The sequence below is a fragment of the Apodemus sylvaticus genome, chromosome 3 (genome assembly GCF_947179515.1).
Source record: "Apodemus sylvaticus chromosome 3, mApoSyl1.1, whole genome shotgun sequence".
Lineage (NCBI taxonomy): Eukaryota > Metazoa > Chordata > Mammalia > Rodentia > Muridae > Apodemus > Apodemus sylvaticus.
Window position 1 is genome coordinate 140,129,334 of NC_067474.1, and position 13,516 is coordinate 140,142,849.

At 42.5% G+C, this 13,516-nt stretch overlaps 1 protein-coding gene across 3 annotated transcripts in view; it reads right to left on the minus strand.

Annotated features, from left to right (window-relative positions):
- Positions 1-13,516, minus strand: part of Ago1 (argonaute RISC component 1) — a 33,113-nt gene that overhangs the window by 4,756 nt on the left and 14,841 nt on the right. For all 3 annotated transcript variants that reach the window (XM_052177369.1, XM_052177368.1, XM_052177370.1), the window contains 7 exons: positions 8,633-8,817; positions 3,396-3,555; positions 3,132-3,222; positions 2,141-2,335; positions 1,277-1,411; positions 601-702; positions 54-253 (listed from right to left, as the gene is read on the minus strand). In XM_052177369.1, coding sequence (XP_052033329.1) covers positions 54-253; positions 601-702; positions 1,277-1,411; positions 2,141-2,335; positions 3,132-3,222; positions 3,396-3,555; positions 8,633-8,817 — 1,068 coding nt within the window. The remainder of the gene's footprint in view (positions 1-53; positions 254-600; positions 703-1,276; positions 1,412-2,140; positions 2,336-3,131; positions 3,223-3,395; positions 3,556-8,632; positions 8,818-13,516) is intronic.

Here is a 13,516-nt window from a genome sequence, read left to right on the forward strand (position 1 = left end):
AAGTCAAAGGGTTGGTCCAAAGGCTGAACAAAGGGCAAATAGCTCGTCTTTACCTGTCATGCTCTTTGTCCACCAGGTGGTATCGTGCCCGGAAAGCCACCAAGCGGGCATAGTAGGCAGGTGCTGGGATAGAGACAGAACGTGTGCATCGTACGTAAGTGTGGCACAGCTGGTATGTCAAGATCTGGAGTTCATCTGCTGTGAAACGGTTGTCATCCCAAAGGACATAATAATGGGATGGTCGGCTGGTACCCTAGGTTAAAAAAACGGTAAGTGGCTTGATTAACAGAGTGGATGCCTGCTGACAAAAAATAACAAAACAATAACAACAAAACCAAAAAAACAAATCAAAACAAACAAACAAAAAAAACCCCACAAAACACAACTAATTAAGAATATGTTTAGGCTGAATGAGTGTACCCCACCACTCATACAAGGCATAATACACAAAATCAAATATTATAAAGCAACCTACAAATATACTTGGGGCTAACTAACAGTCATTTTATATACTCAACTACAACAAACATATCCTAAATGTAGCAGGAATAACCAATTAATCCTTGGTCCAATAAAAACCCTAGGAGATGGTCCACCTACCTGGATGCCTGCATGGCTGCACAGATAGAAGTCGAACTCAAATGGGTGGGTGATGTTGGTGTCCACAGTGGTCCCCGCTGGGATGTTACCACTCTTCCCAATCTGGAGAGACAAATACAACCAAAAATCCCAGGACCTGCCCGGCCCTAACTAGCACCTTTACTGCATTCTACTCTTATTCTCTTGGAATTCCAAGAACAAGTTAAGTTTATTCTTAGAGGGAACTAAGTCTTGAAATAATGGGCTTCTAAAGTCAAGTGTTTAAATCCTGGTTATGTCAATTACTAGTTGTGTGATCCCAGAAAGCCATTTAACCTTCCTGAGGTTAAACAGAGAGATCACTGGTACCTACCTCACAGAGCTGCTGTGAGGAAGACTCCTTGCACAGTGCATGGCACATATGAGAAGTTCAATAGATGGTAGTTCCCTTTCCCTTCTCTGGGAGCTGATCTATATAAGGGGTCTAGGCCAGGGAACTAGGAGGAGAGGAAGTATGAGGGAAGGAGGAGAGAAAGAGGAGTGAGGGAGGAGTGGTGGAGGATGGGCCGCAGACCACGGGGAAACAGCCAGGGAGGACACACAGGAAAAAACTAAATTCCCAGACTGTATCTTAGGATTCTCTCTCAGGTGCAGGAGACAGGAAGAGGGCATAGGTGGCCTCAGCTTCCTCACTTACCCGCTCATTCTTGTCAGCACAAAAAAGGCGGGTGTGATGGCGCTTTTGCACCACAATATATGTGATCCCGGGCTGGTAGTCTTTCTCCAATTTGATGCATGCATCTCGAATGGCAAGCAGCTCATAGTGAAGGATCTAGGCACAGGGTGAAGGGGACAAAACGGCACATGGCCCTTTCTTAATTCAAAGGCCTTAGTGAATTAACAACATCCCAACTTGGTTTTTTGTTGTTGTTGTTGTTGTTGTTTTTTAGTCAGGGTTCTCTGTGTAACCCTGGCTGTCCTGGAACTCACTGTAGACCAGGCTGGCCTCGAACTCAGAAATCCACCTGCCTCTGCCTCCCAAGCGCTGGGATTACAGGCGTGCACCACCATGCTCAGCTAACATCCCAACTTGTATGTGGCTTTTTGCACTTAACATTTATAAACTGATGCTCAACAATTAAAAATGATGGGTCCTGATAGTGCATTTAAAAACCTTTGCTAGGAATCCTGGCTGCAGGAGGCCTATCTACTCCATGCAAAAAGAGACCTTACATTAAGACAAGGAACTAGAAAGGTGTAGTGGTGCACACCTTTAATCCCAATGCTCAGGAGAAAGGACAGGAAATCTCTGTTAAGTCAAGGCCAGCAGGATCTACATAGAGAGCTAGTTCCAAGCCGGGCAGAGCTACATAGTGAGAAAGGAAAGGAAAGGAACCACTAAATAGTCTCAGCACTACCTAGGAACACTGAGCACTGTGTGCTGAAAGCACTTGCTACCCTCCTTCTCAGCAGTGCTCTCTGGCCTTTCTCAGCACCAACAACGTTGAAAAAGTAATTCTCTGGCCTCAACAAGATAACGTGCCAGCCGCTGGGACCATACCTGGGGCAGCTGGCCCTCAGGAACCCCGTCTCGGTAGAAGATGATGCGGGTGGGCTTGAAGCGGGTGGACTTGTAGAACTGGATGAGCAGCTCACGCACCATATAGGACAGGTCTTCGATGATCTCCTGCCGTGGGCGCTGCACACGCACGGTGGCACAGTATCGGCTGGGGTGTGCATCCATACTGCCTACCACCTAACAGAGAGAAAGCATCAGCCTCCAGAATGTCACCTTCCTTTGCTCTGAAGTAATGGGCCTGAGGAGGGAATTCTGAGTAAGAATGCTCTCCAACTAACTGGATGAGCAGCAAGGCTGGATCGGATTCTAGGAACTCACTATGTTCCTAGTAAACTCTGACATCAGAAGACAGTACCTATATGGCTGCCATGCAAAAGGGATAATAGCATCCAATAAACACCAGCTTTGACCTGTTCTGCCTCGCAAACAGAATTTATTTAATATGTGATCAGAATGTTTGCTTTCCTTTTCCTTGCAGGAAAGCACTCATCCGTGGTCTATGGCCAGGGGAAGGACTTGAGCATCAAGAATGGTTTTGAATTCCTGATCTACGCTCCTGTAGCTTCATTTTGTATTGCTTTTCTTTCTTCATTTTTTTTTTCTGTCAAATTAAGTGCCCTAGGGACGAGACTTGAAAAACTTAAGTGCTCCAGATATCATAGGGACTGGAGAGACAGCTACTCTACTAGATGGACCATCGTTCAAAGAAAAGTAAAAGAAAGGCCAATCCTACAATCAGGTAATTCCCTTAAAAGATGTTTCAAAGAAGAGATACAAAGTCACCTCCTTACCACTCTTTAAATCTAGAGCAAAAAACTTAAAATGAACATAGAAAGAGTGACTGATAGACAGTTTCTGGCCACAGGCTGTGCTCTCATGTAGTTAGGTTTACAGGGAGTTTATGGAAAGAGCAGGGTTTAGGGACTGAATGCACATCACTCTTAAGGACTTAGAGTTAAGAGAAATCACTCACTGCGGTGATAGACGGTTTCTTCCCATCCCCAGCTGGGGGGTGAGTAACATCTGCTCCCAGGAAAATCACTGGCTGTTGAAAAACAGCAGAGCTGAGCAAGGAGAAAAAACAAAACGGTGAGGAATTGAGTGTTCTCCGGCTGGCGCCATCCAGTGCTCATTCTAGTCTTCTGTGTCTTGTGTCTGTCATTCTGCCTGGAAAGGGCTCTTGTCTTTTCACCTTTCCCCAGGAGGTCCCCTTGACAGAGCAAGTAAGAGTTCATACCGCTGGTGTGGGACTAGGATGTTGTTAATGCCACCGAGTTTGACATTGATCTTGAGGCAGAGGTTGGACAGAGTCTGAGGTGAGGTCTTGACCACATTCTTCACCTGCACACACTGTGTTGCCATTCCCAAGAGTGTATCTCCGACACGCTTCACTTCAGCTATGGGAAGAGAGAAAACCGATTGATTAGTGCATTTGGCACTTTGCTAAAAGTCTAGTATATGTCACACAGTATAAACAATGACAGAGATAAAACAGTTATGAGAATGTATAATATGGGGAATAACCTAATCAGGGGTGTATAATGATTGAAGTAAAAATCTGGGGAGGGGGAGAGGGAGAGGGAGAAAAAGGGAGAGAGGGAGAGAGAGGGAGAGCGAGAGAAAGAGAGAGAGAGAGAGAAAGAGAAAGAGAGAGAGAGAATTCCAAACAGAAGGAAACATGCAAAAACACAGCCTGAGCTGGATAGGATGGTTCACACCTAAGGCACCAGCAACTGGGAGAAGAAGCAGGAAGAACAGGACTTTAGTGGCAGCCTGAATTAAACCACGAGTCTCAAAACAAAGAGCAAGCAACATTCTACCTAAGGCATCTGAGTTGTCGACATGGAAACAGATGGGTTCAAGAGCCCGCTAAGGAACCTGCTATAGACTCTGTACCTAAGGGAAATGGGCTTTGATGGATTATTTTATTAATAATTTTTCATCTTGTACGGAGTAGTGCTTGCATTTGCACGCATACTCCTTGTTGATGGATTACTTCCAAGGCTTTAGTTTTCCTAACAGAAACAGATCCTACACTCTGAGTTTGAGTGTAGTAAGGGTTTCACTAGGCAAACGGGCATGGTAGTTAGAAGCTTTTTTTTTTTTTTTTTTGTCAAGTGCAAAATTTGTGCAATATTGAAGTACAAGTAGTAATTGAAGGCATGCTCTTGATGGGGTCATTAAGAAAGGGAGATAGTTGTAGCAACTCCTAGGATGAGGAGATGAAAAGCCCACAGCAAGGCTGGATCGGATTATAGAAGAAAATCCAACATTTGCAGAACAAGCTAAAGAAGTCTGCAAAGAAGAGAAGCTCAGCAGAACTAGAAAGAAGCCAAGACAGTGTACTATCATAAATACCAAAGGAAGAGAAGAACCAAGTAATTGACAAAGTCAAATACAGCTGAGAGATCAGGTAAACTGAGAACCATAAATATTCATTGTATTTAGTGATACTGAAAACCAAAAAGTTAGTGCGTAGAAATGCAAACTGTTTTAGCAATACCTAACACAAAGACAACAATGTAAGATCAAGGAAGAGTTTGGCATGTTTTCAATGGGAGCATATTTAAAAGGCTAAAGAAATCCTTTTAGCTTATAAAAGACTGAGAAGTTAGTTGTAAATCTGTTCTTTGGAAATCAACATTCAGAAAAGTCAAACAGAATCTTTGTGAAGACAGCAGACACATGCTAACCAAAACTCAGGGGACTGGAACATCAAAAAGGGAGGACATCCCACAGCCATGAGCTATCTGCTGTAGGTAACAGTCTCCATGTCCACTGGCTGGTTCCAGGAGTGTGCACAGGGCCGAGAGTCCAGCCTCTGAAATAGCTATGGGCAACTGCCAAGAACCAGCAAAGCAACAGGATGTTTGCTCCCTTTATAGATTGATTGCCAAATGTGAAACATGAAAAAAAAATTAAAGAATGCATTAAAATAGTATCTTCAAGATGGACTTGAAGATATGTGTGTGTGTGTGTGTGTGTGTTTGCATGTCACTTAGAAGGCTAAGATAAGTGAATTGCCCAGCAGAGGTCTCATAAAAACAAAAAAAAAGAAAGAGCAAGCCACAGAACAAAGATGGTGTGTGTGATACAGATGTATATTCAGTATAGAAATTATAAAGCATATCTATAAATTAGTAAGTAAAAGACAGCTAAGTAAATAAAAATTGCCATGAATAAACACTTTACAAACATGTAAATCAAGCATAAAGGACAGAAACAGCTAGAGCTACTGAACACTGGTGGTAAAGTCTGATACACTTAAAACCCACTCCTAGACCCAGCTCTACACAAGCAGGCACAAGTGCTCACAGGACACATACAACAGTATTCCTAACAGCTAGAAACTAGGAGCAAGCCAAATAACCTCAACTGTGGAATGAAACGAAGCTTAAAGTACATTGTAGTCACACAATGGAAACACAAGCAATTACAGCTATATACAATATGGAAAAATCTTACAGACAGAATGTTAAATAAAAGAAACCAGATACATTTAAAAAACACATACATTATAATTCCATTTGTATAAAGTAAAAAATAGGCAAAATTAATCTACAATGTTTGAGATGAGAACCACAGCCACCAACTGAAGGGTTGTAGTGAGGGACCCTAGGGATAGCAATGTTCTACTAGGTACACTTATTACAATGCTGTGATACTTGTGAGGAAAAACAATTAGGCTGAATGTTTAAGATTTATTTATAGGGCTGGAGAGATATCTGAGCAGTTAAAAGCACTATTTCTAATATTTTTAGCTCCCCTTTTTTCTATTAGATTGATACTATTAGCTTTAAAAAAACTATAAACTTACTAATCTTATTGCTATAAATCTTTTAAGAATTTTTAAGTCTTTAATTTTTTTTAAACGTAAATTTTATTCATGAGTGTTTTGCCTACATGCATTTCTGTATATTTCTATGTGCATGCCTGGTACTAAAGGAAGCCAGAACGAGATGTCAGATCTCCTAGAACTAGAGTTACAGATGGTTTTAAGCTGGCATGTGGGTGCTGGGAATCAAACTCCGGTCCTCTGGAAGAGCAATCTTATAGAGGAAAAAAAGCTAAAAATATTAGAAAGAGAACATGTGTAGGACTGACTCAAAGCAACACCCAATGTTTTCCCAAAACCCACAATGCCAACAAGATCTTGACATGAACACCATAGGGATAGTGTCATTTTTACCCACATCCCAGGAGGGAAGGTAAGAAAAACATCTTTTTCTTTCATCCAAGGGGGACATGAGTTATAACCAACTTCCCTCTGTAAGAAATTATTAAACTTATTGTCATCAGTGAAAAATTCTACTTTAGTTGTGTGGGTCAGAGAGGAGAGTTAGATCTACTTCATGCTCAAAATAAAATCAAGTGCTGGGTGGTGGCAGTATGGGCCTTAAATCCCAGCAATCAGTAGGCAGAAGGAGGCAGATAGGTAGATATCTGTAAGAGTTTGGCTTACAGGGTTCCAGACAACCAGGGCTACACAGAGAAACTCTGTTTAAAAAAAAAAAATCAATCAAGGTCACAAATGATCAAATTTCTAACAATCTAAAGGAATTAAAAAGAGTCACAGTAGAGCTAGAGAGGTGCCCCAGGGGTTAACAGTACCTGCTGCTCTTACAGAGGACCCAAGATTGTTACAGCGCCCTTGCTGGGCAGCTTGCAACAGTCTGTAACTGCAGTTCCAGTGGACCAGGCACACTTCTGTACCCACATGCTTTAAAATAAAATACATCTTTAAAAAAAGAAGCAAGGCATGATGGGACATGTCTTCAATCTCAGCACAGGCAGAGCCAGGCAAATCTTTGAATAAAAGGCCATATAGTGAGACGCTGTCTCAAGCAAGCAAACAAAAGGACATATTTCTCCTCTAGGGAAAAATGACAAAAATATAAACTAAGTATAACTTAAACTAGGTTTCAGGAGGCAGAGGGAACGCTATGGGGAAGAATGGCAAAAGGAGCGTTCGGATCTCCGAGCCAGGGGAAGCAACATGGGCAGAACACAGCCAGGGAGGAAAGCACAGGCAGGAGGAGCGTTCCAACTTTTCCTCTCTATCGAAGAATCTGTTAGATGCTGCTTGTTATATAATCAACTAATGAAGCTCAGAGTGTGGCAATTTGCCCACGTAGGTTGACCTGTGGAAGGACTAAGGTTGGGTTCTGTTTCAGGACAAGTAATTCTGTAGTAGGCTTATTAAGTGAACCATACAGGGACAGAGCTGAAAGGTTAAAAAGGCCTGAAAAGCCCTTTCATTCTGAATGAGACCAGTGAAGTTATGTCGCCTTAAAGTCTGACTTATTAACCTATTCACCAAAGATTTGCGACACTAGTGATGGATGGCTCAGGAGGGTGTATGGCGGAAGGTGCTCTTACAATGCCTGACAACTCAGTCCTATCCCCAGAACTCATTCATTGAATAACACAACCTATTCCTTGAGTTATCTTCCAATCACTACTCATATACTATGGCACAAGTGCATGTGCACACGTGCGCGCACACAAAGTAAGTAAGTAAATAAATAAATAAATGTTTTTAAAATTCCTTGAGAAGAAAGATTAGAAGAGATAATCAAGGCACCTGCAGAAGGGAGAGAGGACAAACGGGCACTGCACAGCCTTTGAGGACTGGGTTTCAGATTATAGAGCCATATCATAGTAACGGGCAATAGCCAAGGCAACCAGAATGAGTGAAAAATATCAACAGAAGACAGATAGACAGACAGACAGAGGGGACAGAAAACCTTAGACTACCAAGCATCCCTGGTAATGACAAACATAAAGTGAGAGGAGAAATGTGTCTGGAAGTCAAAGGAAGAAGAGAACAGAAGCAGGGCCTCTGTCTGAGAGCTGGTGGAGGAGAGAAGTAGACTAGACAGAGGAGACAGGCAACGGAGGAGGTGTGTTGCAGAACACGGTAACAGTGCTTTCAGAAGAAGAAGCACAAGAGGGACACTTAGGAGGCACTGCAAAATGGTCATTGCAATGGGCTTTAGAACAGTCCATCTGCAGATGCTTAAGGGCACCAGGACTGGATGGGAGCCAAGGCAGAGCAGGGAAGCAAAGGACCACAGTCTCTGAGGCAGGACGAGGAAGAGGACAACTAAGGAAGAACTCATTAAAAAAAAAAAAAAGGCTTGAGCTCCTAACGTCCTAATAACTAACACATCCCTAAATGACAGCCATCTGGTCTGACTCCTCTGTATCCAGCTACCTCAGCCTGTAGAAAGATGCTGTCCCAGGGGATCCTGGGAAATGTTATGTCGTGTGAACAGGTAAGCAAAGCTGAATGATTCAATAGCTCACTCACTCAGAATATTTCTCCAATTTAAGAATATAAACAACAAACCACTGACATTACTGACCATCTCTGGAGAAAGCCAGATTTCTCCACTGACTCCGCCCTAGCGGCCCCGAGGGCTACTGTGAACGGAGCCCCATCATTATTACACGGTCCCAGGAGAACTGTACCATACACTGGTGTCTTCCCGGGCAGGATGACGATAATGAGCTGCAGTCCTGAGTAGGTGTTCTTGAGATGTCGGAACATGGGCTCCACGCTGTCCGCTCCCTGTGCATATTTGCAGAAACACGGCTGACCCTGGATGGGCATCCCTGCATCCTTGGAAATCTTCCGAAGCTGGTCTGTGAAGTTCCTGTAGCACAAACATGGCCATGGCAGGATGTAATAAATCCCACTGAATCTGATGGACCTAATGCCTCCATCTTGAGTGTTCAGCACTGGGAGATTCTAACATGAGGGACCCAGCCACAGCTGATGTAAAAAGTACATTTATAGGAGAGTTAAAACAAGGCAATTTGTTCAACTAAAGAGACGAACACCAAGAGAACTGAGGAGTCTAGACATGGGGCTTGTGGGAATTCTCAGTGAAGAGAGAGCCTAGACCCTGCAAGCCCCTGTCTCGGCTGAGACTCCGTTACATGTCCACAGGGAAAAGACAGACAGGTGCCTAAGTGCACGGATTTTGTGCCCAAAGTAAATGAGGGTCACCGGTGGTGAAAGCAGAGGCGCTCAGGGAGAAGTCCAACTCCTCCTTCCCCACTGGCTTCCCTAAGGCAAAGAGCCAATTATTAAGCACGTTACTTTCCTCAGACTTTAGGTTTTATCCTGAGAAAAGCAACAGAGTGGTAAAGAGGGATGTAATACAAAAAAATAAAAAAATACAAATAATCAAGCTGCCGTAAATAAAACAAAAATAAGTGATGAACAATTTAATTTATAAAAATCTTATTACTTAAAGTAAAAGCAATCAACAACAGAGTGCAGGCCTAGAGTGGACAGGCCATGGATTCATGCTCAGCACTGATAAACTTAATTGATAAAAGCAGTGATTTGCAAAAAGAACAGAAATGAATGTTTCAGAAACATATACCACATATATATCAATGACAATTCAGGAAGTATTTTTCACATATTTAAAAATAGGTAAGGTGTATACAGTATATTTTATGCAAATTTAAAATCATATATACATCAATAAAAAAAGATCTAGATAAAAAGATTCATGCTAGCAACTGCGCCATGAGAAGAACAGAAGTAGAATGAATGCAGGCTATCAAATAATGTCAAACTTTTTGTTTGTTCTTTCTGTTTCAGTCCTGGCTGTCCTGTACTGGACTCAAACTCATAGAAATCCTCCTGCCTCTGCTTCCTGCACACTGGGATTAAAAGTGTGTCCCACCATGCCCAGTTAAACTTGTATTTTTAAAAATGAAGTAAGTATGATAAAAGTCTGAATGCTGACTGGATGTGGACTATATAATCTGTTGCCATTATTACTGCTATTGTTGCTGTGCTGGCTAACCTTTCATCAGCTTAACAAAAAGCTAGAGCCATTTAAGAGAAGGGATGTTCAACTGAGAAATGCCTCCTTAAGAGTTATCTGCAGCTGGGTAGTGGGGGCGCACGCCTTTAGTCCCAGCACTTGGGAGGCAGAGGCAGGCAGATTTCTGAATTCAAGGTCTACAGAGTGAGTTCCAGGACAGCCAGGGCTACACAGAGAAACCCTGTCTTGAAAAAACCAAAGGGAAAAAAAAGTCATCTGCAGAAAAGCCTATAAGGCATTTTCTCAGTCAGTGACTGATGCAGAGGACACAGCACAACTGGGTGATGCTACCCACCCTCAGGCGGTGCAAAAGAAGCAGGCTGAGCAAGCCAGAAAGCAGCACTCCTCCAAGGTTTCTACTTCAGTTGCAGCCTCCAGCCTCCTGCCTTGAATTCCTGCCCCTGCTTCAATCACTATAAGCAAATAAACCCTTTCCTTCCCTAGTTGTTTGTGGTCATGGTGTTTTATCACAGCAACAGAAATCTAAGACTATTATTTTGGCTTTTAGAGACACTATGTAGGCCTGGCTGGCCTAGAATTCACTGGATGCAGCCCCAGATGGCCTCAAAGAGGAGGCAATTTCTGCATTTTGAGTGCTGAGGTTTAAGATGTGAGGCATCATGTCAGTCTGGCTACATTATTAAAAATTTTTTTAAACAAACAAAACTAATAAATAGTAACATTTAAAAACTAGAACCTCGCAAAACCAGAATAGGGAAGTGGGAAGGGGTGGATGGGAGAAAAGGGGGGAGGGAAGAGGGCTTATGGGACTTTCGGGGAGTGGGGGGCCAGAAAAGGGGAAATCATTTGAAATGTAAATAAAAAATATATCGAATAAAAAAAACCTAAAACCACTAGGTCTCAAGGCATGCATGCTCTCATAAGCATTGAGAGACTGAGCCAGGACCGCCTCAAGTTCAAGGTTAGCCTGAAAGGCACAAGTTGACACTCCATCCCAACAATACTGTGTTAACACTCTCACTCAACAAATTAAATAAAAACAAACAAACAAGTGAATACTCACTACAAGCTAACAATTGCCGCCTATAAATAAGAGATGTGGCTTTGGGCTGCAAACGATATTTCTTCCTTTACTCTGGTTCATATACAAGTGTAGCTACCAAACATCAAGCAAATTTGGTTTTACTAGATTTCATTAATAATGGGTCTTTACTTCAAGAAATGGGTATTCCTCTCTTTCCTCCACTACCACACTATGATTGGAATACTATATCTGCTGCTAGGAACCAAGAAGTATTGAGATATCTAGAATGTGCAAGGCCGTATCCTAACAGACACACCTACAGTGATAAAGACAGACAAAAACATTAATAGGATTGAAATCGTTTATCATCACTGACAAATTTCACCAGCACCACAGAGGCCTTGTCTGGTCCTACGTTCTTTGTGATAAGGAGGCTCTTCTCTATGCTGAATCCTATGTCCTCCTCTATACTTAGTCTTTGCTTCATTTACTTTCCAACTTTTCTAAGTTCTGTTTCCAACTGCTACTTTCTAGGTACAGTTCCTACAAAGTCTCCTCTACAGCCAAGGCTGAAAACCCAGCAATCCTTATCTTTGATCCAGAACCATGAATTGAATTAGTTACCACTCTTACAGATATACGAGCCACTTTCTTTTAAAGTCCCCTATATGTAGTAGTCACTAAGAAAAAAAGGTGCCTGATGCATTGAACTCCTCCAAACCTGAGAGGATAGGTTTATCAGTTCCTGGTAACCTCCAAAGGCCAAAGCTATAGGTTATTCAAACAAAAACAAAGCCAGTACCAGCACCAACAACCCTCCTCTCCCAAAAGAACAAACAAAATAGACTCGGGCAGGACGAAGGAGGAGGAAAAGATCAGGCTATCAATGAGGTGATTGCATATTGATGGCCAAGAGCTGGGAGCCCCTCCAAGACTGTTAGGGACCATACAAACAAGGCCAAATCAGATACAAAACAGCCTGGCCTAAATCTAAAAAATCCAGGAAAGGAGACCGAAGAACAAACAAGGAAGCAAGAAATTACAGTTCTGATGGTGGTGGCTAACTACACAAACAAGGAAGGATGCGGGCCTGGAGGGCCTGGATGCAGTGGGATGCTGAGAGTGGCACATGTCCTTAATCCCAGCACTTGGCAAGGTAGAGGCAGGTAGATTTCTGAGTTCGAGGCCAGCCTGGTCTACAGAGTGAGTTCCAGGACAGCCAGGGCTACACAGAGGAAACCAAGTCTCGAAAAACAAAACAAAAAATGAAGACATCAAGGGCACACATCTCCATTACCTTTGTCAAAACCAAACCGGTCAGCTCCACTAACTTCATTACAGAATACAATAATGATCATAGCCACAGAACCCCCACTTAAAAAGACAGCAGAAGCCGGGTGTTGGTGGTGCACGCCTGTAATCACAGCACTCTGGGAGGCAAAGGCAGGCAGATTTCTGAGTTCGAGGCCAGCCTGGTCTACGGAGTGAGTTCCAGGACAGCTAGGGCTATACAGAGAAACCCTGTCTCGAAAAAACCAAATCCAAAAAACAAAAAAACAAAAACAACAACAAAAAAAAGACAGCAGAGACTGAACCATATCTGTTATCTGTGTCCACTTTTTGTTTTAAGATAAATCAATAAAACTTTAAAAGAATAAAGACTACAGGAAACGTGTCAAGTGACTTTTCTTTTATTTACTCACTCAGGCCATTACTTCTTTAATCTCTTTTATTAAGCACACTATCTTATGTGTCCCTGCTGCCACCTACTCCAGCCTCTCCACGTGCATCTACAGCAGCAATCTGCTCAAGGGACCAGCCGCTGGTGCTTTACACAAACACAAACTCACAATCTCTCTCTCTCTCTCTCTCACTCACTCACTAGAAATAAAAGTTTTGAGGCTCAGATCTGATTTGATCTTAACTCTGAACCTTTCTTGATCTGTAAACTTTGGACAAGTTATTTAACCTCTTTCAGCCTCAGTCTCCTAAAATATGACCAAATATGGCGGTCTGAATGAGAATGCCCCCCATAGGCTCATAGATTTGAATGCTTGATCTCCAGTTGGTAAAGCTATTTAGGAAGGAATAGGAGGGTAGCCTTGATGGATGAGGGGGTCTCTGGAGGTGGGCTCTGAGGTCTCTAAAGACCACGACATTCTCAGTGTCTGTCTCATGCTTGTGGACGAGACGTGACCTCGAAGCTACTGCTTCATGCTTACCTACTTGCTGCCCCACTGCGGTCATGATGGTCATGGACTCATCATCTGGAGCTCTAAAGCCCAATAAACCTTTTATTTTATTAGTTGCCTGGCTTGTGGTGTTTTATTACAGCTACAGAAAAGCAACTTAAACACCACCTCTCACTATCAAGATGAAAGAAAGTACATTAGTCACTTAAGTGTAATGTTAGCTTAAATATTATAGTTATTACCACTTCTATTTATTACCAATTATGATAATTAGAACAATAAAATGGCTCAGGCCTGCCTTAGAAGAGTCATACTCTAAAATTCATCTCTC